Source organism: Benincasa hispida, chromosome 12 (genome assembly GCF_009727055.1).
Source record: "Benincasa hispida cultivar B227 chromosome 12, ASM972705v1, whole genome shotgun sequence".
Classification (NCBI taxonomy): Eukaryota; Viridiplantae; Streptophyta; class Magnoliopsida; order Cucurbitales; family Cucurbitaceae; genus Benincasa; species Benincasa hispida.
The window spans coordinates 64,386,994-64,413,457 of record NC_052360.1 but is presented as its reverse complement, the minus strand read 5'-3'; the positions used below and the strand labels follow the sequence as shown (position 1 = coordinate 64,413,457).

Below are 26,464 nucleotides of genomic sequence, written 5' to 3'. Positions count from 1 at the left end.
GAAATAACACCGATCAATGTTTAGTACGAAATTCACATCTGGAGGGTAATTTTCAAATCAAATCGATGTCTTCCAATGTTATGAATAGTAAGTTCATGCGTCACAAAATTGTAGTTGGGATTAATATAGGAGAACCTATTGATTATTTCGCTTAAGATGTAGATCATGCAAAGAGTCCACGAAATAATGAATCTTGTTACCATAATGTGAAGATCGGTTTATGTTTCCAATAAGTGAGGGAGTCAATTACAATCTAAAGGAGATGAAACTAATTCCCCCTTCAAATGTAGAGGTAAATAACTTCATTCTCTATTAAGAGTATTCATCACTGAAATCTGTTCATTTATTGAACAGCAATTTTTCACTGTCCATGGTTCTAATAACGAAGTTCACACAACTAAAGAAAGAAATAAGACTAATAACAAAAGAAAAAGAAATGAAAAACAATTTTGTTTTAATAAGCTCACCGTGTTAGGATCTAATCAAATTAGAAATTTTATTTAAACTATAATCTATTAATGATATGTTTGGTAAAGAAATTGAGAAGTAGAGTTGGAAAGTAGGAGTTGTGAAATCAACTTCTTGATTGGTCAAAAGAGTTTGTCGTTCCCACTTGTAAAAAACATTCATTTTAGGAATGTTTTGGTTGGAGAGTTTTCTTGATGGTAATTGACGCAAACATACAAAACTCATATTTTTACACATATTTTAAAATTGCTCATTCCTAAGCATCCTCATTTCTCACAAGTATTTTCTTTCCCATCCAAATCTGTGAGTCTTTTCATTTCTATTTTTTTGTTTTATATATAATTTTATTTTGAATATAATTAATTGATTAATGTTAATTTAACTATTTAATTAGTAAACTAAGTTTGGTTAAATTTAGTCAGTACAAAAATTTATTTTTCAATAATAACAATTGATTACTTTTTTTTTTAATAACAAAACAATTATTTTGTTGAGATTAATTTTAGTTTAATCGTTCATTATGAAGATAGGATCATTATTTATTATTTATAATCATTTAATTATTTATTGTGATTAAGTTTTATTACTTTATTCATTGTTAACATATCAAACTTATAATTTTTTTCTATCATTTTTGTTGGCATATCATATTTTTATCTCATTTTTTTTCACTTTTTATTATAATATATTTTTTTATTAGAATATATTTTCTCATATTAATTAATTAAAATTAATTAAAAATGATTAAGTATTAGATTGTAATAAAAATGCCATTCATTAAATATATTAATTGATTACTTTTACTTATTAAAATTACTCAATTTTCAAATAGTTATAGTTAAAATTATTATTGATTCTTAATCAATTAATTTTTATCAATATATTGAATGATATTTATTTTTTAGTTAATTAATCTATTAAAATTATATAATACTATCATACTTAATTTCATAAATTAAATATAAACATAATTTTTATTCATAAAATTCTGATAGTATTTTTTTATGTACAACTAAACAAGTCATATTTGATTTCCAAATATCCCATTCTCAGATATATTTTATTCTCGGGACATATATAAAAGCTTAAACCCAAAGATAATTTTTATTTAAAAAATTCTGATAGCATTTCTCATGTACAACTAAACACAATCATATTTCATATTTGATCTCCAAACATCCTATTCTTAGACATATTTTATTTTCACGCCATATATAAAACCTTAAACCAAATGACCTCTTATTGTGTATCAACTTCTTATCTCTGGGTCCCACAAGTTCATAAAATAATAATAATTGTAGAAATTTTTTAATATAAATAAAGTTGATATATTTTAAGGGATTTTCAAAAACTAGAAAATAGGAAAATTATTTACCAAAATTTTAGTAATATGTAATAGACTAAAATTTCCCTATATTTTAACCACAATCAATTTTTAAGGCCAACTTGATTTGGATTGAAATGTACGTAATTGAAAAAGTCTGATGCCTTCCTTCGCTTTTAAAAGGAATTTCCAAACGAACTCAATCATATTCCACACACTAATTATCATTTTCTTTCTATCTTCTTCAAAATACAAAATTCGATGGCTTTAGAAATTATTGTTGCTTCAGCCAGGCGCCTTACAAGAATTGACCCTACACCCAACACGAAGATATACGTCGTCGTTTCAATCACCGGCGACGCCGTCAAGGAGCAGATCAGTGCTAAAACCGACGTGGACCGACACGGTGGCGGAAATCCTACGTGGAACTTTCCGGTGAAATTCGACGTGGAAGGTTTAAAACAGGATCTGAAAGCTCGTATTGTTTTTGCTCTTAAGTGCGAGGATGAGAAAGGACATAAAGATTTAGGTGAAGTCCACGTGTCGGTTGCTGAGCTGTTGAAGTCTGCTGAAGATGGAAACTCCATGGGATCATACGCCGCCGTTTCGTATCCGGTTAGAGACCCGTCGGGGGAGTCGGTGGCCTTGCTGAATTTCCAGTACAAATTTGGTGGTTCTCCGATGAATGATGCTCCGGCGGCTGGTTTCGCCACCAGCAGGTAGAAAATGATCGATGAATTCCATTTATAAGATCCACAAAAATAATTACAACTGAAACGTCTTTATTTACAGATAAAGTTCTGAAACTTTTAAAATACATACACTGTTTGGTAATGATTTCCATTTTAGAGTATGAGAAATTTGATTGATTGATTTATTTATTTATAATGTTTACATATTGAAATCAAATTGTTGTTTGATATGAAATTTGAAATTTGTTTTATGTTTATTTTTTTTATTATCGTTGGTAGTTCAGTTTCGATTTGAAATTCAAGTTATTACTTGTCTCCTAAATCATAAGTCAACTTCAATCTCGAAGTAAGAGATTCTATTCTTTCACCAGTACCAATTGGTTGATTTATGCTATTTTGATAAAAATTGAAGAGAAAAAAATATATAAAAAAGTTATCTTCTTAATTCCAAAATTTTGAAGAATATGTGCATTTCGTCTCTGAATTTTAAAAAATATACTTTATTTAGTCTCCAAGTTTATAAAAATAGGTTTATTTGGTCATTGAATTTTTAAAATATACCTTTTTGGTCTAAGGTTTATAAAAATAGGTTTAAAAGGTCTTGAAGTATTTTCGGTTTATTTTTTGAAAATAATTATATGATATTTAAAATTAGAAAAAATAGTTTTAAAGAGGATGTGATTTTTAAAAATTATTTTTCTAATTTAAAATGTAATATATTATTTAAAATAATAGTATAGAATTATTTGAGGGACTTTTTAAATTTATGTTTAAAAATTCTTTAAAAATTCAAGGATTAAAAAGTACATTTTGAAAACTCAATGATCAAATGGGTCTATTCTATAAATCTGTGGACTAAAAATATACATTTTTAAAACTCAGAACTAAACATGCATATTCTTCAAATTTTGAGGACTAGAAGGGTAATTTTCTCCAAAAAAAAAAATTATTTCGTTCTTTTTTCTAAATTAAGAAAATAGACAAATCAACTTTAAATTTAAGAGCAATGATTAAGTACAATTTTATGCTTTTCACTTCTTTATCAGAAAAAAATTATGAAAATTTTTATCTTTTTAAAAAAATAAAATTGTCACTTGACAATTTTATATTAGATGCAGGTTCGGCTACATATAAGATAGATAAGGTCGGACTATATCTAAATATATTTTTTAAAAATTTAATTTAAAAATGCCGCTGTACTTCTATTAATAAAGTAGTTAAGGAAAACCTACATCCATGGACTAAAACTGAATATTGTTAAATTTTAGGGACTGAAGTATAAGATTTATACTATGGACCAAATGAATCTATTATCCGAAAGTCTCGGAGACCAAAAAAGTAATTATTTTCAAACAAATCAGGGAGTGTTAGCTGTCAGGTTAGTGATTTACACAGAGAAATTTTAAGAGAAAGATTTTAATAATTAAAAAAAGGTGGTTTTTTTAGTATTTTTCAGATTATGTGTTTTGACGATAAATATAGAAATTGAATCCAAATTTAAATAATGATTCTTTTAATTATAAAATTAAAATGGTAATTAATTAGTTTAATCAGAGAGTATATTTCGATTGACATGACATACAATTGTGTTAATGATTATGAGGTATGATTCGAATCTCCTTATTAATTAATTTGTTTAATACATTAAATTTATGAAAATGTTTTATGTTATATTCATATATTTTTATATTACTCTTTCATAAAAAATTATACACTCTAACAAATTAATTTATAATATCTCATATTATACGTATTTTAATTAAATAAAAACAGAATGGGTTTATTACACAAAGTGCTGCATTCATCAAAGTTTTGCATTTTCAAATTTATAATTCACAATTTAAATATATTGAAAATATAAAAGTGTTGTTATCACTCTTCATTAACCAGAAGCATGGGAGTATATCCACCACAAGGATATAACCATCCTCCACCACCACCAGCAACAGGATACGGCGGTTACCCCCCACCACCAGCAACAGGATACGGCGGTTACCCCCCACCACCAGCGGCAGGACATGGTGGCTATCCACCACCACCACCACCATCACTACAGTCGTCGGATCCATATCCATCACCATCACCATCTCACTACACGCCACTGCAATATCCACCGTACAAAGTCGGGCCATTGGCAGCGGCGCCACCACCGTCGCACTACACGTCAACGCCAGCATATCCACCATATAACGTCGGACAATCAGCAGCGCCGCCATCTCACTACATGCCGCCATCGCTGTATCCGCCGTACAACGTCGGACCATCAGCAGCGCCGCCGCATGCACATTCATATCCACCACACCCAAGTCACGTGCAGGCACGTGCGGCTCCAGTTGAGCAACGATCGGTGCCAAAGAAGAAAAAATCGGTATGGGGATCAGCGTTGGGGGTGGCCGGTGCGGTTGCAGTCGGAGTTTTCTCCGGCGTAGCGTCGTCGTCGTCATTGGAGCTCCCGTCGGCGCCGGCGCCGGAATTCTCCGATTTAACGGCGGGATTTCAAATACCGGATCCCTCAGGCTATGCCCCGCAAGATTTATCGTTCATTAATACGTTTCCAGATCCTTCTGCTATAAGGGATGCCACTTACGTTGATTATATTCCCTTGTCTAATTTATTACTACTTGTATTGTATTTTAGGTGTCTTTTTTATTTTATTGTTTGAACTTTGTATTGTGGGGATGTTTGAGATGTTGTGATGTGTTTAAATAACGAGTTTGACTTTTTTTTTTTTTTTTTATTGTAAATTAATTTAAAACTTTAGGTTTAAATTACCAAAATTTATTGGTGCATCCTAAGTTACTGATCGACCAAATGTGTATGAGTGATGAAAATGAGAATAAATATGGTCTAGTGCAAACATACACGGTTGATGAAGTAATGAATCTTGAAGTATTCCAAAAGTTGAATCTCACGAACTCAATTTTTCTAAGAAAGAGCTTTTCAATGTAATCAAGAGGTTACCAATAAAATGAGTGATTTTGGGGTTGAATGTTGACAAAAACAATAAACAAAAATGTTGAACAGAGATGCCGTTATGTTCCAAACTTTTGGTTCTATACTGCAAATGATGCGACCACATCATTCCAAGACAGTGAAATATGCATAAACATAAAACTACTCCTATTCAGTCTGGTGTCTAATTCCTTTAGGAGGTCTAAATTGTTGGGGTTCGTGCCTAAATCTCTTGGTCTTGTAGTTTGTAAATTTTATTTGTACAAACATATTATTTATTTAATAAAATAAGTGTTATTTTATTTGACATTTAGTTGCATCAACCCAAAACCAATAAACTAAGATCTAAGGTTTTTCGTGTTTGGATGAATGCCCTAAAGCCTCGTAGTTATATATTATTTGAATCAATTGGTTGATTAGTTTTATATGCAATAATCCATTAAAAAAAGATTCAAGGTTATATTATCTAACTTATACATGTATACGATTGACATACAGGTGGATCAGTAATAACATATAAGGTCTATAGTATATGGATAAGGTTGAGTGCTTTATCCTGATAACACTTCTGATATGACCCATTTTGAAATTGTTATAATTCTTGTAAAGTGTTCGAAATGATTTGATCCCGATAATTCATGTGGAGACATGTGACGTAGGTATCCTATACAAAAAGTTTGTATAAGATCGGACCACGAAATGTTGAGTCTCTCTTTATAACGTTGTTGCTAGACGAGACTAACATTTCACCAGGATGACCATAAGTGACTTGAGCTTAATCCTGAGTGAGTTGTGAACTTCTACCTATGAGGGCAATGTTGAGGCTGATGCCCTAAATCTCGTGGATCCTATAGTTTGTAATTGTAGTGTACAAACAATTTTATTTATTTAATAAAATATGAGATATTTTATTTATCATTTAGTAGCATTAATCTACAAAACCAATAAACTAACATCAAAAGTTATCATCTGTAGCTTAAACATGTATGTAAAGACATATGAGTGGATCATGTTTAAGTGATAACTTAAATGGTCTGTGGTAGATGGATAAAGCTGGATACCTTATCCTAGTGACACTACGAATATGGCTCACTTTGTAGATGTTACAATTGTTGTAAAGTGCTACAAATGATTTGATCATGATCATTCATGTAGAGATATGTGAGCGGGAGTATTCTATACAAAAGGGTTTGTATAAGACCAGACCACGAGATGATTAGTCTCATTATATAACATCGTTGATAATAGAGACTTATATTTCATCAGGATGACCATAGGTGATATGACTAAAATTCTGAGTGAGTTGTGAACTCTGCCTATAAAGATTGTCCTTTGATTTGTATGGGTGAGAGTGGTCAGATTGTCGACTCAATAAGTCTATGGATTCGTCTGATTTGGGAGTTAGGAACATAGCTACACAAGACGAAATTCACTCATTCCCCAAGTTATGGGTAAACAGATAAATTGCTCCATTAAGAACTGATTCCGAGGCTTAAACAATGTGGCGCCACACTCTCTCTTGGCACCAAAGGGGTTTGGTTATAGTTGGACTATGACTTATTGTTCATTAGAGGGATTAATGATACTTATGAAGTTAGATGTAACTACAAGGCAAATGTAATTTTGACCCAGCTGTACTTACGAGCAATTTGTGAAGGGTCATGGCATTGTTGAATCGTTATATCCAATGGACACATAAAATATATCTGTAGTGCGAAGAGTGCAACTGTCGGTTTTTAATGGAGTGACCAGCAGTTAATGGATGTTGAATAATTTAATTAAAGAAGTTTAATTAATTATTCAAGTACCATTGGAACTTCAATCTATAGGTCCATAAGGTCCTCTCTATAGCTCAACAGGGATTAATGAGAATTAATTTTGGATTAACTTGAATTGTTCAAATTAATTAAGGGAATTAATTATATATGATATTCATTTAAATTAATTATATGTGATATAATTAATATAATGTATTTGGTATATTATAATATAAATTTTATTTGAGAGGAATAATATATTTGAATATGATTCAAATATTAATTATATGGATGAGATTCATATAATAAAATTTAGTATAAATGTGATTTATATTAAATGACATGCATTATTAAAAGACAAATAAACTATAATTTATATTGTATTTGATACTGTTGAATGAGAAGTTTTGGACCAATCACAAGTCACCACGTCGTTTGCTAAATTAACGACGAATTTCTAAATCATTGACTTTAGGTCCAATTAGAAGTTGACACATGTCCCGAATTGAATTGAAGACAAGTTTCGATGACGTCACACAGATGAATCAGATGAGATTAAATTGGTCCAATTTGATATTACTATTTGGGCTTAAAGTCCAAACTACAAAAAAAAGTTAAATTGGACCAAAGTTCCAAATCAGGCCCAAAACCAACTAATTGGGCCTAAGGGTCAGGCCCATGAACCAACTAACCCACGAAGCCCACCTGAGAACTCTACAAATAGAGAAGTTTCTTCATTTGTAAAGGCAACATTTTTCTACACTCAGAAAACCCAGAGAGAAATTCACTAACAAGCAGAGGACTCCCAAGACTCATGAAACTGCACTCCTATAAGGTAGAAGACCTTTGAAGACAACAAATACTCTTCCAAGACTTCTACTTCAAGCTTCCAAGACTCCTGAAGCTGCACTCCTATAAGGTAGAAGACCTTTGAAGATACAAATACTCTTCAAAGACTTCTACTTCAAACTTCCAAGACTCCTGAAGCTGCACTCCTATAAGGCAGAAAGCCTTTTGAAGACACAAATACTCTTCCAAGACTTCTACTCCAAGCTTCCAAGACTTCTACTTCAAGAACGTTTGGTGCTTTCCTTCTCCAAGTCAAGCATATTCACCCAGCTGAGAGAGAATCAGAGGATCAAGTATTAGAGATTGAACCACATCTCATCAAATCAACTCTAACATCAACACCAACTCAAGTTCAACTCTACGAAACATGTTTCTCCGGAAACCTCGTGTGAACAGATACAATATAGAAACTACAGGTTATGTATTATATTTGATATAACATATAGTTCAATATATATAATATATGATGAGGTAGTTATTATATATATATTTGTTAAATAATTAAATTTATTATATATTTGAATTTAATATTGGGAGAGACTTGTAACTCACTCCCCCTTAATTCTCTTATCAAATCGTGGAAGGGAATGGTTCGATTTTTTTTTTTTTGACGATTACTTCGACTTCTTCACAGAAAGCCATAGTGAGAACAACTAGAAGAAATTTCCTTGCAAAAAAAAAAAAAAATCCTCTCTAGAAAATCTCAATCCTTCTTCCCAAATTTTCCAAAGCCCACATACTCTTGTGATTCTCATCCCCTACAGAGAATATGAAGGTCTCACTTGTGGTGGTGCCTTTCTTGGTTTACTGTAAGTTTGTGGAAGATTAATTGTTCGTGGTTGTTCTTGACCAGTAAAGAGGAAATTCATGAAGGCATCGGTTTTTCAAGGTTGTATTCTCTAAAGCCTAATTTCTTTTTCCCCTATTTTGCATGTTGTAAATTAAATGTTTTTGCATAATTTTTTTTTGAAAATTTTTTTTTGTAAAATTTTTTCTGTGAAAATAAAAAATTGGAAACGATCCCTACTTCCACTGTGGAACTTCATAGTTCCTTCAAGCAGTGCTTTGATCTGCATGGGTAAGAGTACTAGATTCGCTGACTCAATATACCTATCATTTTGGATATTCGTCAACTGTGGAGTTGGGAACACAGCTACAGAAAAAGAAATCCACTCATTCCTAATTGTTAAGCTAAGTAGATAAATTGCTCCCTTAAGGCCTGATTCTGGGGCTTAAACAATGAGGCACCTCATCCTCTCCTGGCCTAAGAGGGGTTAAGTTATAGTTGAACTATGACTAATTGTTCATTAAAGGGATTAGTTAGATGTAACTACAAGGGTAAAATAATAATTTCTGACCTAATTGTACTTATGAGCAATTTGTGAAGGGTCAACGCATTATTGATAGGTTATATCCAATGGACATAGAAATATATCTATAGTGCGAAGAGTGCAGCTGTCGGTCTTTAGTGGAGTGACCATCAGTTAATGAAGGTTGATTAATTTAATTAAAGAGTTTAATTAATTAATCAAGTATCATTAGAGCTTCAATTTATAGGTCCATAAGGTCCTCTTGTTAGCTCAATAAGGATTAATGAGAATCAAATTAATTTAGGTTTAATTTGAATCGTTCAAATTATTTAAAGGGAATTAATTGTATGTGATACAATTAATTTGATGTATGTTGATAGTTTTTAGTGAGAGAAATAAGTATTTGAATATGATTCAAGTACTTATTATAAGAATAGGATTCATGTAAAAACTATATGTTAAAATTAATATGAATATGATTCATATTAAATCTATATAGTTTTATAAGAGAAATAAACATTTGAATGTGATTCAAATTTAATTATATGAATATAACTAATATAAAAACTATATGTTTAAATTAAAGTGAATATGATTCATACGAAATCTATATAGTTTAATGAGAGAAATAAATATTTGAATATGATTCAAATATTAATTCTAAGAATATGATTTATATTGAAACTATATGCTAAAATTAATGTGAATATGATTCATATTAAATCTATATAGTTTTATGAGAGAAATAAATATTCGAATATGATTCAAATATTAATTATATGAATGTGATTCGTATAAAACTATATGTTAAAATTAATATGAATATGATTCATATTAATACTATAGTTTATATGAAAGAATAATAAACTAAATGTTATATTATATGTGTATAATAAACTATAGGTTATATATATCATATGAGATATAATATATAGTTTAATCATATTAGGTGGTTAATATAATTAAATTAAAGTTATTTTTAAATTTTGAATTTAAAAACATCTCTCCTTAGAGAGTTATTTTGATTTTAGAGGGAAGTTGTTTCCCTTATTCTCTCAATTACTTGAGTTGTAGGAGAAGGTGAAAAGTTGTTTTTCTCCGCACAGAACCTCATCATCTTCTTCTCTTTGCAAAATTGAATAACTCTCTCAACCAAGAACTCCTTTGAAAAAGAAGAAGGAATTTTGTCTTGATTTCTCTTCCTTTCACTAAAGTTAAATGCAAGCTCACAAAACTCTACATGATTCTCACCTTGAGAATAACAAGGAAGATTTTGTGGTGGTGTCCCTTTCCTTGTCACTGTACGTTATGTTTGTGGTGTCAGGTTCGGGAGATCGAGAGAAGCATTGAATTTTGTGCTGTGGAGAGGAAATGAGAAGACGCTATTTTAAGGGTATGTGATATCCATTTCTCTCTTCTCTATTTTCACAATAGAAACATGCTTAGATTAATTTGTTTATCCTTGGTTTCTGTCCTCCTGTAATTTGAATGTTCTGTAAAATGAATTTAGAGACAAATGCATTTGATTGCTTCAACTTTGGGATATTCAAAATCCATAAAATTCGATGTAACTTAAACATGTATGTAGAGACATACAAGTGGATCATATTTAAGTAATAACCTAAATGATTTATAGTAGATGGATAAGACTTGGTATCTTATCCTAGTGATACCACGAATACAATCCACTTTGTAGTTGTTACAATTGTTGTAACGTATTACAAATGATCTGATTTTGATAATCCATGTGGAGACATATGAGCAAAGGTTTCCTATACGAAGAGGTTGTATAAGACTGAGCTACAAAATTATTAGTCTCTCTTTATAATACTGTTACTAGAAGAGACTTTACTGTTACTAGAAGAGACTTACCTTTCACTATGATGACCATAGGTGACTTGACCTTAATCCTAAATGAGTTGTGAACTCCTGCTTATGAGGGCGGTCCTTTTATCTACATGGGTGAGAGTGACCTGATTCGCCAACTCAATATGCCTACCTTTTAGGGACTCATCTGATTGGGAGTTGGGAACACAGCTACACAAGAATAAATTCACTCATTCCTATTGTTAGGGTAAGTAGATAAATTTCTCCCCTAGGAGCTGATTCTGAGTCTTGAACAATGAGGTATCTCTCCCTCTCCTAGCCCGATAGGGTTTCAGTTATAGTTGGACTATGACCAATTGTTCATTAGAGGGATCAGTGGTACTTAAGGAGTTAGATATAACTATAGAGGTAAAATAGTAATTTTGACCCAACTGTACTTACAAGCAATTTGTAAAGGATCAATGCACAGTTGACTGGTTATATACAATAGAATAGAAACATATATACATTGCAAAGGGTGCAACTGTCAGTCTTTAGTAGAGTGATTGACAGTTAATGAATGAGGATTAATTTAATTAAAAAGTTTAATTAATTAATCTTGTATCATTGGAGCTTCAATCTGTAGGTCCATAAGGTCCTCTTGTTAGCTCAATAAGAATTAATGAGAATTAAATTAATTTTATATTAATTTGAATTGTTCAAATTAATTAAAGGGATTTAATTGTATGTGATACAATATATTATAATATAAAGGTTAATGAGAGAAATAAATATTTGAATGTGATTCAAATATCAATTAGATGAATATGATTCATATATAGACTATAGGTTAAGATTAATATGAATATGATTCATATTAATACTATAGGTTATATGAAAGAATATAGACTATAGGTTATATTATATGCGATATAATATAAACTACGAATTTATATTATATGGGATATATATGATTAAATTTTGATAATATTAACTAGTTAATATTATTAATTAAATTTTTAAAAATTAACCCCTAGGGAGTTATTTTCAAGTTATGGAGGGAGTTATGTAACTCCCTTACTTCTCTAAACAAACGTGATACGTAGGAAGGGTAAGATACATTTTAAATGTGAAAATCCAATTTTGGGCAAAATAGTCCTCTCAAGATTTACTCTCCATCCCTCTACATTCTTTTCCTCTCAAGAACACATTCTCCTTTCCCTTTATCAAAATTAATCAGAAGTCCACAACTCTCAGCGATTTTCACCTTGAGAATAACAAGGTTAACATTGTAGTGGTGTCCTCGTTGTCGTGTTCGTTGTGTTGCTGTGAATGGGAGAAGATCATGTTCTTGTTGTTGGAGAGGAAATACATGAAGAATTGATTCTTGAAGAGTTAGTATTCAATTTCCCTCTTTTTCATCTTTGAAGTATATGTAAAAAACATGCTTTGCAACTTATATGTTTATCTTGTTTTTGTCTTCTATTTTATTGAGTTCTGTAAGAAAAAAATTCTAACACACGAGGCGATCATTTGCTTCTGCTTCGAGAATTTAATTCCTTCATAAACAGCTACTACCAAACGTTCCCATAGGTAATTGAATCTTAGATTAATTCAAGCTTAGGTTCTTTATCCTACGACGTCCCTTATCCTTAAGGCGACTGACCCTCCTACTCCTAGGCTCCTAGTCCCTATTCCTTTGTGACATCATTTTATATCCTAACCTTCTCAATATTAAGACTCCACTAGATTGCTAAATTAAGTAATCAATTTAACTTAACAATATTTATCCATAAACTCAACAAAGGAAATGTAAAAGTCAAAGAGGTATGAAACATAAACATTGTTCAAGCCATAAAATCCTAAGGTATTGATGTAACTGAACCTCTTAGAGAATTTAACTCATGATAAATGATAAAATAATAAATTTTATTAAAACAAGAATCATAGCTATCACTACAGGAAAACAACCCTGCGATAGCTTAGACAAAAAGCTATAATAAGTCTTTTATAGCGTTTTCTGTAAAATTTTGATAGTCCATGCTAGAAAAAATCCAACTTTTTCATAGTATTTTTGTAAATGTTATAAAGACAATCTTTAAATACCATATTTGATCTTTGTAAAATAAAAGAGAATTTTTGAAAAGCTATAGACCTATTTTTACAGAAAAAAAAAGCTATTTGTCTATTATAGCATTTATTTAATGAAAGTAATAAGCTTCACATTTTATTTTTCTTTTTATATCTTTTATAAACTATTTATAGTTTTAATGGATGCCTATAATTGATCATTTATAACTTCTCATATATGTTCATATTGTTATTATTGTGTTTTATACCTTGCTACACATTAAAAGTTAAATGAAAAAAATATTTCTATCCACAATATCAAAATGTATATATCTAAATAAGCATCTATAGAAGATTTGTATTGCCCAACAAAAAAAAAACATGTAGTAATGAGTATCAAACATTTAGAGATGAAACAATACATTAACTCCTATAAAGTACAAAATACGTTGATGAAAAAAATCAAAATAACTCCAACTTAAGTTATGTTAGTCATCTAGACATTGTTTTGCATCATTGATAGTCCAACCTACAAAAAGTCATTAAGTAATAAAAGTTAAGTAAAATTATTGAAATAAAGAAGTAAAATACTAAATAGATATACCTACTTATTAAAACTTTTTTAGAAGGTCAAAAGAGAATATACATATACATACATACAGAAAGGCACACACATATATATCATAAAATTGATTAATACTAAAAATTATGTTTAGTTTGGAACACAATAAAAGACACTAGCCATAACCACAATTATATCACTGGTAAGAGTTTATCAACGATAGAGGTCTATCGCTGATAGACTTGGCTATATTTGCAATTTTTTTAAAATGATGTTATACACATGGTTATTATTCCTAAAAATACTACCAATTGTAATTACCCTTTTCAAATTAACCATCGTCTTGGAACTTCTTGGACTGTATAATGAGAGAAACAATAAATGATAGAAGAAATGAGGCAAAGGAATAAGAAATATGAATATATAAAGCAGAGTTAACTAGTTCAAATAAAAATCCTGCCTACCCAATTCATAATAAATCATACTAACTTATAATATGAACTCAAAAGGATGGGATGCTAATTTCATATATATGTGTGTAATCCTACCTCAATTGTATAATTAAAACTCTCCAAAAAGGAAAAAAAAACTCATATATTTATAGCAAGTTCAACTAGATGTACACTTTCTAAGTTGTATTTTCAAAAAAGAAGAAAAAGAAAAGCCAGCAAAAGAAAACAACAATAAGTATCTTAAATTTGGTAACAAGTATCTTACCACTGTGATTGTTAAAGACAAGCCCCTGCATTGTGATAGGTCGCCAATTATACTGCAATACCAAAGAAGGAAGAATAGAGGAAATAGGAGAAAATTAGCGGTTGAGTCAGTTAAAGAGGTTGGGGACCACAGCTAAACTTCTTTCAATTCTGTTGGGAGAAGTTGGGGTTTAAAAGAAGGAAGAAATCGAAAGAGAAGGCATGGAAAATTGAATATCTTGAATAAGGGAAGTGAGCTCTCGAAGGTGGGAGTTCGGGATAGTCTATCGTGTAGAATCAGTCGAGGAGTGCCGCTCATCGCCTACTTCATCTACTAAGCGATCGTGTAGAAGAGCCTCAGTGATCGTGTAGTTACGGTAAGCGATCACATAGTGTGTGTAAGCGATCGTATAGCATTAGTAAGCGATCGTGTAGAGTTTATAAGTGATCGTGTAGTAAATGTAAGTGATCGTTTAGTGTTTGTAAGCGATCACATTGTAATCGATAAATTGGAAACTATATATAGAATGAGGTGTTAACCAACAAAAAACATGTACTACTTGGCTTCCTATCTACAACTATGTTCTTTATATAACTCATGCCTACACGAAAGGTTATATCACACACATATATATCATTAATTATTGCTATTGATATTAGTGCAATAACTAGGGGACATTATTTGACCTCGGCTTAAAATGGTGTGATTATGTATTAAACATAAAGAGCTTGCAGAGGTTTGGGGTTTTTGGTGATCAACTAATATGGGAAAAGAAACACACCTTCCAACCATTACACTTTTCTATAACTTAAAACTAGTTCACAAAAAACATGAGAATGAGATATTGTATTGTACATACAATAGATTTGTTTATCATTAAGTGATATAATAGAACTTAGAGAATTCGTCGTACTTAAAAATGCCAAAAATTCAATGAAAAAAATGATTTTTGGGCTTAAGCAAAATATGTAAAACATTAGTATTCGAAATAAATCAGTTGAGATTCACACCAAAATTTTACACAAAACTGCAAGCCCCACTTTTCATCAAGCAGTTGGTGAGCAAAATTTTTGGATTGGTGAAAAAACCTTCCATTTCTTTCTTCTCTCTAAAATACATAAACAAATAAATATGAAAAATGGCAACAAACAAAATTAAAAGAATAATTGGAGGTTAGAGAAATCAAAGCAGCAACAACAATTGAGAATGTTTTATGTACAATTGATGAATATATATGTTGGGTGAAAATTTAATTTTGTTTTTTTTTTTAAAAAGGGAAAAATTAAAGGGAATTAACCTTTAGTTGAGAATTCCACATTGATAAATTTTGAAACGGGAGTCTTCTTTTTGTACTCTAACCTTTGACTATGGGTTTGGGCCACAAGAAGTACCCATGTTTTGGAGGGAGTGAAGAGATAGATTAATGTGGGTTTGGTGAAGGTCCCACACACGTGTCGCTAATAAAAATATTATCTTTCCCATTATTTTTTATTTTGGTTATTTGTTTATTAAACATAAATTTTTTTGTTAGCCGTTGGCCTTCTTAAACTTCCCCACCCGCATCTTCAACCTGCAGTTCTCAATACAGAACATTCATTTCATTCTCCATCGCTCTCCTATTTTTTCTTTTCCTGTTTTCGAGCATTTAGTCAGAACGGTGTGTGTTCCAGTCGATAACATTGCATTTTCGATCGAGTTTTTTTGGGTTGTTTTATCCTAGGGACGATGTGGCAGTATTTCTGACTTGCTTGCACACTTGGAAAGAGCCAGAAATGTCTTAAAGAGAGCGAGCTCCGTGACTCAGCTATAACGAGTTTTCGTTTTGTAGGTTCCAGTCTAGACCATTTGCTGCTATCCTATTCATCGTCTGAGGATGTTTCCATTTCCAATAATTTTAAGACGGTTTTTTGCCAATTCACTAATGACCCTCACCAGAAATAACGACATTATGACATCCGACCTCAATCGTTCATTTCGGTTCGAATGAGCAAATTTCAAAAGATGGAAGAAAAAGATGCTGTTTTTTTTTACCGTCAAGAAAGTTGTTGATGCATGTATCAGGGATAAACCAATCGTCTCGTCCCACGAATTGCAGAAGATAGCCCATGAGATAATAACTAAAGGTATGCCTTTAGACGAACAATTCCAAGTTGCTGTCATTATTGATAAACTGCCTCATTTGTAGAAGGATTTTAAGAACATGTTGAAGCATAAGACCAAGGAGTTTTCCTTGGAGAGTCTCATCACCTGGCTAAGGATTGAGAAGGAAGCTAGAAGCAGAACCAGAGGGAGGAGGTGAACTCCAAAAAGGGCCTACTACCATTCAGGCATGGAGTCACTTTGTCTAAAGACATGTGTCCTAAGACACCTCAAGAGGTTGAGGACATGAGACAGGTCTCATATGCATCTGCCATTGGCAGTTTAATGTATGCGATGATCTACACTAGGTCAGACATCTGTTATGCTATAGGAATAGTCAGTAGGTATCAGTCTAACCCAGGCCAGGGTCACTGGACCGCATGTAAGAACATCCTCAAGTATCTTTGGAGAACGAGGGACTACATGCTCGTATATAGGTCTAGGGATTTGATCCTTACTGGATACATAGATTCTGACTTTCAGACTGATAAAGACTCTCGAAAGTCCACTTCAGAGTCAGTATTTACTCTTAATGGAGGAGCTGTAGTGTGGCGGAGCACTAAGCAAGGGTGCATCATCGACTCCACTATGGAGGCCGAGTACGTAGTGGCTTGTGAAGCTGCTAAAGAGGCTGTCTGGCTCAGAAAGTTCTTGACAGAGCTGGAAGTTGTTCTAGATATGTCTAGGCCCATCACCTTCTATTGTACAATAGTGGTGCTTTGGCGAACTCCAAGGAGCCCAAGAGTCATAGGAGCGGAAAACACATAGAGTGGAAGTATCATTTGATCCGTGGGATAGTGCATCAAGGAGACGTGATCGTCACGAAGATTGCCTCAGAGCAAAACATTGTTGATCCGTTTACGAAGGCTCTCACGACTACAGTGTTTTAGGGTCATCTTCAGAGCATGAGACTATGGGACCGCCCATGGCTGGACTAGGGCAAGTGGGAGATTTTGTTGCACTGGGTTTTTATGCCCTAGTTCATTATTTTGTATATTTTTACTTGTACTCCCCACTTCTCTTTAGAACAAGTGGGAAATTGTTGGGGTATGTGCCTTAAAGTCTCATGTCCTATAGTTTGTAAATAACTTTGTACAAACATTTATGATGTATAATATATATGATATTTACTTCACTTATTAACTTTGCACATTTAGATGTTTTTTATTTTACCATAAACCAAAAAACTTAATATCCCTGATTTTCTTTATATAACTTAAGTATGTATGTAGTGACATACAAGTGGATCATGTCTTAAGTGACAACCAAAAATAGTTTGTAGTATATGGATATATGAGGGAAACCTTATCCTGGTAACATTATGAAAGTGGCCCGCTTTGTGGAATTGTTACAAATGTTGTGACTTGTCACAGATGGTCTGATCTTGATCATTCATGTAATGGACATGCGAACGGGGGCATCCTATACAAAGAGTTTGTATAAGACCTGAATTTGAAGTGTTAATGTCTTATCATATAACTCCGTTCATGACTGAGACTTCACTTCACTTCACTAGGATGATCATAGGTAACATGACCTCAATCCTGAGTGAGTTGGGAACTCCTACCATTGAGGGTGGTTCTTTAATTTGCATGGGTGCGAGTGGCCAGAGCGCCGACTCAAAAATACCATTTTGGGAATTCGTCTGATTTGGGAGCTGGAAACTCAGCGTCATAAGATGGAGTTCACTCCTTCCCCAAAGCAGAGGCAAGTAGATAGATTGCTCTCTTAAGGGCTGATCCCGGGGCTTGAACGATGTGGCGTCATGCACCTTCTCATGGCCCGAGAGATGTTCACACATAGTAGGACTATGTTGTATTGTTCATTAGAGGGATCAGTGGTACTTAAGGAGGAAGATATAATTACAGCGGCAAAACGATAAATTGGTCTGCTGTAATTACGAACATTTATGAAGGGTCATCGTACTGATGATTGGTTATATCCAATGGACATAGAAATATATCTATTGCAAGAAGAGTTCAACTATCGTTCTTTAGTGGGATGCTTGGCAGTTAACGGATGGTGGATATCGTGATTAAAGAGTTTAGTCAGTTATTCACATACTGTTGGAGCTTTGAGCCATAGATCCATAAGGTCCCCTTAGTAGCTTGGATACAAGTTGAGAGTCAGTTTGAAATGTTCAAATTGACAAGAGGGAGTTCGATTATATATGATATAATTGAACGAGTTAATTAAATATGATATAATTAACTTTATGTATGAGATACACTAATTTGGATGAAATTGAATATAAATATGATTTATATCTAGTGGAGGAAAATATTATAATTAATATATGATATTAATTTATGTGTTATGAATATGATGAGATCATATTCATTGGATGGTTATAAAGGAAATATGACGGCGTCTCTTCTGTTCTAATAATGGATGAATGCATTGAAAGATCACTTTGAGATACATAAATAGCTGACGGTGTGTTAAGCATGAGATGCGCGGACATTGTGTAAAAGAGAGTGTCATCGCTTAGAAAATCAGTGCCTATATGATAGTGTCTGCACGATTGCTTATATATACGATATTGCTAAGCGATCGATTACCGATTACACCTTCACGTGCTATTTACTAAACGATCGTTTACCTTTTTCTAAGCGATCGTTTAGCTCCCGATATTTACTAAACGATTGTATAGACGATCACCTAGTTTTTCCTACGCGATCATTTAGATGATCGTTCACCATTTTCCTACACGATCTAGACAATCGCTTACCCTTTCCTACACGATCGTTGACTTTTTCCTACACGATTGTATACTTCACCTAAACGATCAAGCATCTTGTCTATATGATAGACGATCTCATCTCCCACTTGCTTGAAAAACCAAGTACGGTCTCTCTTCCTTATTCCCTCTACCAAATTCGAACAAAGCTCACATTTTGGATTCTCACTCCAAGAATACTGAAGGCTCTGAGTGGTAGTGTCATCTTCGTTTCCTTCGTTCAAGTGGTGATTGTTCGTGGTAGACGGTTGGATTTTAGACTCGTTGTGAAGAAGAAATCTTCAACTGGTATGATCTCTTGATCTCTTAGCATTATGAATGTATATTAATATGTTGGAATGTATATGTGGTAATTCTGTCTCAATGAATTGGAAAGATCCGCTTCCGCTCGTAGGTACTATGATTAAGAGTTCCTTCCGAAAGGACTAGCTAGAGAGGATGTTTTTAGAACCTCATAAAAGATGAGACTCTTGCCTATAGAAAGATGAGTCACTGTGAGGAAAACCCAACCAGTAGACTAGAGATCCCAAGAAATAGGTTCAACAGGTAATAACTGATCACAAGTGATATATAGTGAATCATTCTAAAACAAACATAGAGTTCCATTCCTATGACTTAGAGTTTGAGCATGATATACTGAAGCATAAAAGAGGTTGAACTTTGTTCTTAATGAGGTCTATACTTGATGACAAGTGGGGTACCTATCTATAGGAGTACTATTGAAAGACTCACCTATGTGAATGTGGAAGTGAGGGCCGCTTCCTATGGAGTTTTTAGGTTAACTCTCTAGAGTGTTCACTAAACCGGGATACACATGCTAGGCCTTAAAGCACGGGATTTCGAACTACACCTTAATGACACTATGTGTGAGATGTTGTTAGAGATAGAATTCATAACCAAGGGTTACTCTAGTATATTCTGAATCATCTACACTACATAAATGTTCAAGTCATAAGACACCTTTGCTTATGCACAATGTTGTATAGACTGAAACTTCTCGATGAAAAATTTGTTTTTCCTTATGTTTAAATTTTCAAGTAGGGGATTGTTGCGTAATATTATTAGGCCATCCCCGCCCGCAATTCTCTCTCCTCTGTCTTCTTTTTCCATTTTCGAGCATTCAGTCAGAAAGGTATGTGTTCCAATCGGTAACGGTGTATTTTCAATCGAGTTTTTTTGGTTTTTTTTTTTTTTTTTTTTTTTTTTTTTTTTTTTTATCTTGGAAACGATGTGACAGTATTCATGACTTGCTTGCACACTTGGGTAGAGCCGCGAAATGTCTTAGAAAGAGCGAACTCCGTCACTCAGCCTATAACAAGCTTTTGTTTTGTAGGTTCCCTTCCAAACCGTTTGCTACTATCCTATTTATCATATGAGGGTGTTGCCGTTTCCAATATTATATTAGAATAACATTTCTCTAATATTGCTAAGGAAAGAAATCTATATGAAAATACCGAAGGAAAAGCATTAGAAAGGGCTAATATCATTACATTTACCTTAAGAAATGCATTCAAAACCCACAAAAACTCCATTCCATCATTAACACCCATATTAACAAAAAAATCCCACCTAGAAAAACAATTACTGATACTCAACAGACTATAAACGAAAAAGAAACAAAAATCAATGATTAAGCTTATTTTAATTTATGAGCTAACTAAACTTCTATACTTAGTAGGGACGAATTGGGGAAGAACCAATCTCATAATCTTTCGTGCTCGTCTAGAGACATTTCTGAAAATATTCTGTACAAAGAGAACTAATAGCTTATGCACAGACACACACACATATAAAAGAAACATAATGAAAAAAATATAGGTAGAAGCAACTTAAATGTTGAAATAACCGAGTGCATAGGAACATAAACATAAAAGAAGGTTTTTTGAGGAAACTATTAGACTTGGGGGTCTCGACTCTACACTCTTCACTTACCAAATGGTGAAAATTGAAAAATACACAAACCTCTTCCTTATGTACAATTGATTTTAGGTGGTGACACATCGATCCAATAAATCCATTTGTTATGGGTATGATCCATGTATTGACTCGTAAAAGTTATATGAAAATTTGAAAAAACTATCAAAAGTGTCCATATAAAAAAAATACAAACTAAATCACTTAGGGTGATTGATACATTTATGCATTTTCATATATTGCTTGCATGATCCTCTTCCCTTTTGATGTTTGACTTCATTTTCGCCTCATTATTTGTAACTTAAGAATTATAACACATGTACTATTCTATGAAGTATCGAATTTCTGTGATCGTATCATATAATGATATATTATCATAACATTCTTTCAAATGGTTTTCAAGTTCTCTTGAAGTTTATTAGAATGTAAGAAAATTCAAAAAGTTCTTCACAAGTATGTTCATTAACTTCCCTCTAAAATTCCATATTCTTCCATCAATTTCTTCGAGTTAATATGGTTATATAGCTCGTGATAAAAATTTATTTATTATGTGTTGTTCCTATTTATTGAATCTCATCTTGGTCTTCTTAAGTATATTTTGAGACTAATATTTGATTGAAAGGTTTTGTTAGAATGTACCAAATCAGTAGTAATTTTGATGATATCTTTGAAAATACACACAAGAAAAAAAAATGACAAAACATAAAAACAAATTAGTTTTATTGAGACAAAAATTTAGCAAGACAAATAGAAAGTATTGGAAGTGAGAAACAAAATTAGAGAATGAGAACAATTTTAGAGAGAAAATAAGTTAGAATGAAACAAAAAATTTAAAGGAAAAAAAATGTTATGAGAGTAACATAAAGAATTTGAAATAATAAAAAAACATTATGAGGAAGTTTTATAGCGAAAAGTTGAAAACAAGAGACACAAATTTTATAAATAGACGAAAAGTAGATAGACATATAAAATCGATTTTTATTTTAAAGTTATTTTTTATAATAAAATACGTTGGTGTAATCTTTTTACTACCATTAAAGGTTTATTATTATAGAAACTAAGTTTAAATATTATTTATTTATTACACATACAAAATTTTATTTTAAAACTTTAAATTAAAACGTGTGTAACACGTATTCCTTACTAGTTAATATCCAAGAATCATTTTCTAAATTCTAACTAATGTGTGAAAGTTGATAATAGTAATCTTTAAATTCAGTTTTACTAAAAATCTGCTAATTTCTTAATCATTTAGATAACTATATTATAATAATATTTTCATATATTAATATATTTTTTCACATATATTTCATATTTTAATTTATTCAATATTTTTTTATAACAATTATTTTTCTTAAACTTTTATCAAGCAGGTTAGTTAAGTTGAAATTCAAATCATATTAAATAATAATAATAAATTAATTTCCAATGTGAAAATAATTAAAATAATAAGTATACTTCGGTTCATATAATTGAATCATATTAATCTAGTATTAATTTATCTAACACCGTAGCTAGTTTTTTTTTATTAAAAATTAAAATTTATCCAATACTATTATACTTATTTTCACAATTGATTTTTCAAAAAGAAAGTTTGACAATACTATTTAAAAATCGCATCAACTCGAAAATGAGCCTTAAAATTATATATAATAGTTTTTACACAATATTATTAGATATTATTTAGTTATGTTTCTTTTAGACGTAAAAGTCAATTATATCTATTTTAGACGGTGTATTTAAATATACTTTCATCCCAATGTAAAGTTGAGAAACGGATCTCCAATTTTTTTTGGCTCTATCTCTCTTGATTCTCTCTGTCTCTCTCTTAAACTTATCAAGAACAAAATTATATTTTTATAACTTACCAAATAATGGAGGCGTATTCTTCAAACTTAGGACTAAAAACATATTTTGTGTTTCTTAGTGAGTTACAAATGTTTTTACTATACTTTGTGTTAAAATTAATATAGATGAATAATTAGCAATTTTTACTATACTTTGTGTTAAAAATGGCAATATTGAAAGTTTGTTCCGAATGAAATTTGATATATACCCCGAAAAAATATTAATTTATAATAAAATTCTCTTTTTCTACGACACGTGAGAAATGAGCTAATAACGTGATACAAAAATCACATTTAAATATCAAACTTGAACAAACATAGACGAAGAAACAAACATATAGCTCAGCCATCCACGAACACTGACGTAAATAATACGTAAACCAATTTTCACAAACAAACACAAAATTAGAAAAAGAAAATAACACGTGGAAAATTAGAAAATGAAAAACAAATTAGCACAATTTCTGTGATATTATTGTTATATATCACCCAATGGTACCGAGCAAATCCATACTATCAGACATAGATTGCATGCTTGCATCGTAATCCAGTCCTCCGCCGCCTGTCGGATCGGAAAATAAATCAAACGATGGCGTCACCGCCCCACCATCCGCCGCCAATTCGCCGAGCAAAAGCCCTCCGACCAACCCCGCTCCCATTCCGAGAATTTTACTCATCCCTGACTTCTTTTTCTTCGTTGGAGCATTCCCCGCCGGCCGATTTCCTGGCGGCGGAGCATAACCATAAGCCGGCGGTGGCGGGGGATGATGTGGATAACCGTAGGGTTGTGGAGGTGGAGTGTAGGGCCCAATGTTGTACGGCGGTGGAAACGGGCTGTACGGTGGTGGTGGCGACAGATGTCCACCGTATCCCGGCATTGGCGGGGGCGGAGCGTATCCTGCTGGTGGGTGTCCGCCGCCGTAGTGTGGTGGTGGAGGATATACAGTTCCTCGGGTGGGACAGGCGGCAGTCGGCTTTTCATTGTCTTTAAACGACGTCGTTGAAGACTCCATTTTTAGTAGAGTGGAATTGGTGTAGCCGAAGTGCAAACCAACTACTTTAAATAGAAACTCAGAGTCAAAGGAAAAATAAAAGTCAACCAAATAGCTGTTAATGAAAATTTAGTTTAATTCTATTAATTATAATTAAAAATAAAAAGGAATCAAACGACGGAGTCTCAATGTCAATGGTTTGTTGGGTGCGACCTAATGAGACGAAGACAAAATTTATAACCAAGTTGGAATATAATTATAAATTATTAATTATATTTAGCGTTTACTTGTCTTTTCTTCTCGTAGTCTTTTTCCGGTGCTTAAATTATTAATTTCATACTTATAGTTTAGTTTTAATTTCATTTTAACGACACTAAAGTGAGCTCAACTACAAGAAAGTTTTTTAAGAGACGTTTTGTGTGCAGGTTAGAAATCAAATTTCCGAGACTTTCAAATGACTGTGTTCGAGGTACAGGGTTTGAAAGTCTATATTTTTGAAGCTCATGTTTGTGGTGCAGGTTTTGGAAGCTTGAATTTATGAGTAGTCGTTTTTTTCTCCCTAACGCGTACAAATCCCCACCGCACAATCTTAGCCTCCTTAGATTGGGTTTTTGGAAGCTTGGATTTTGGAAACCGTATATATCCCAACCCAATGTCTCAAGTCCAATCTCAATGAGAGAAATTGAAACTACTATTGAGTTGGAAAGTCAAAATGTGGAGGATGAGCCTTATGATCCAACTATTGCCATAAACGACAAAGAAGTTGAAATAGATGATGATGATGATATTGATCTAGATCAACTACCTGGTGAATTTTATGGTGTTCATGAAATCCTTGAAACTTTTACTGAGATAGACCTGAACGAGTACTCGATTCGACAACGGAGGGAGACAATAATATGAGGTCTGATTCCTTGCTTAAGGGGATGATATTCAATACGAAATTGGATTTAAAAAAATGCAATGAAGAGCTATTCAATCATTCGACATCAAAATTTTGAAGTCATTGAGTCGAAGAAAACAATATGGGATGTTAGGTATAAAAGATATGGCAACAATTACACATGGAGACTTCGTGCTGTTTGCGGTAAAATACACGACAAATTTGAAATTACACAGTATAATGACCCTCATTCCTGTGTGTATGCAAGACTGAGTCAGGATCACAATCAATGGAAGAATAAGGTGATCCAACAAGACATCAGGATGTTCTTATTCAACTTAATGTTCAGAATGAATATCCAGCAACTTCACTCGACATTTTACACGTAGTTCCATGATGGCATCTCTCTCAACATTTGAATTTTTTTCAACAACCCTTACTACACCAAGTATGGAAGAAGGGCAAACTTCACATGTCATCCAGATCCATGATCAGTACATGACATACCGACATCGTGGTAAGGGTATATACTTTACAGAGGAGGGCTAACCATCAAGTGTAAGAGGCCGTGACAATTGTGGACATTATGTGACTCAATATGATCGATCTAGACGTAATAGAGGATCTTATTCTGGTCATGAATAAAGAAAATTGTACTTATAATCAAATTTATTATTCAAATAAGAAAATGCACTTTGACCAAATACTATTAAATGCACCAAATATTATTAAATGCGTCCATGCACTTCGACCAAAGTAAATGCCTTTGTTAGAATGCGTCTGTTCATGAGACGCATTCACCTTTTCTTTTTCTTTCTTTCTTTATTTAATTATTTAAATACGTCTCTTTAATAAAAAAAAATTAATAAAATAATGTTGAATGCGTTTCATCAAGAGACACATTCAAATAAAGAGAAAAATTCCTCCATTTTTCCTAAATAGTTTGAAAACAACTCTTTTAATCCAATTAAGTTCTAAAACATCTCTATTCCTTTAATTAACCCAGGTGTAGTGAAAATCAATGGCTTTAAATAGAAACTCAAAGTCAATCAAGTAGCTGTTAGTGAGAATTTAGTTTAATTCTATTAATTATAATTAAAAATCGAAAGGAATTAAAAGACGGAGTCTTATTGGTTTGTTGGGTGCCACTTAATGAGAAAAAAAAAAAAACAAAATTAATAACCAAATTGGAATTTAATTATTAATTATATTAGCATTTACTCTTCTCTTCTTCTCATAGTTTTTTTTGGGTGCTTAAATTATGAATTTGATTCCACTTTAATTTCAGTTTAATGGATAAACTTTAAAGACGTTAGAAAGAGAAAAAATAGTCCTGATGAGGAAATTCTTAGTATAAACATACACTTATACGGGTATAAAAACTATTTGAGAGGACTCAATCTTTTGATCGAGAAGAAGATTGTTGAAGAATGCAAACGAAGTTCTATAACAAATAGAAGATC

General features: G+C 32.2%; 2 protein-coding genes across 2 annotated transcripts; one reads left to right on the top strand and one right to left on the bottom strand.

Annotated features, from left to right (window-relative positions):
- Positions 1-2,051: 2,051 nt before the first annotated feature.
- On the top strand, positions 2,052-16,785 carry LOC120067600 (protein SRC2-like). Its single transcript, XM_039019145.1, has 3 exons — positions 2,052-2,511; positions 4,375-5,107; positions 16,672-16,785. The coding sequence occupies exons 1-3, from the start codon at positions 2,054-2,056 to the stop codon at positions 16,783-16,785; spliced, it is 1,305 nt and encodes a 434-aa protein (XP_038875073.1). The 5' UTR covers positions 2,052-2,053.
- Positions 16,786-23,611: 6,826 nt separating this feature from the next.
- LOC120067599 (formin-like protein 20) lies at positions 23,612-24,139 on the bottom strand. Its single transcript, XM_039019144.1, has one exon. The coding sequence runs from the start codon at positions 24,137-24,139 to the stop codon at positions 23,612-23,614; it is 528 nt and encodes a 175-aa protein (XP_038875072.1).
- Between the last annotated feature and the right edge of the window lie 2,325 nt (positions 24,140-26,464).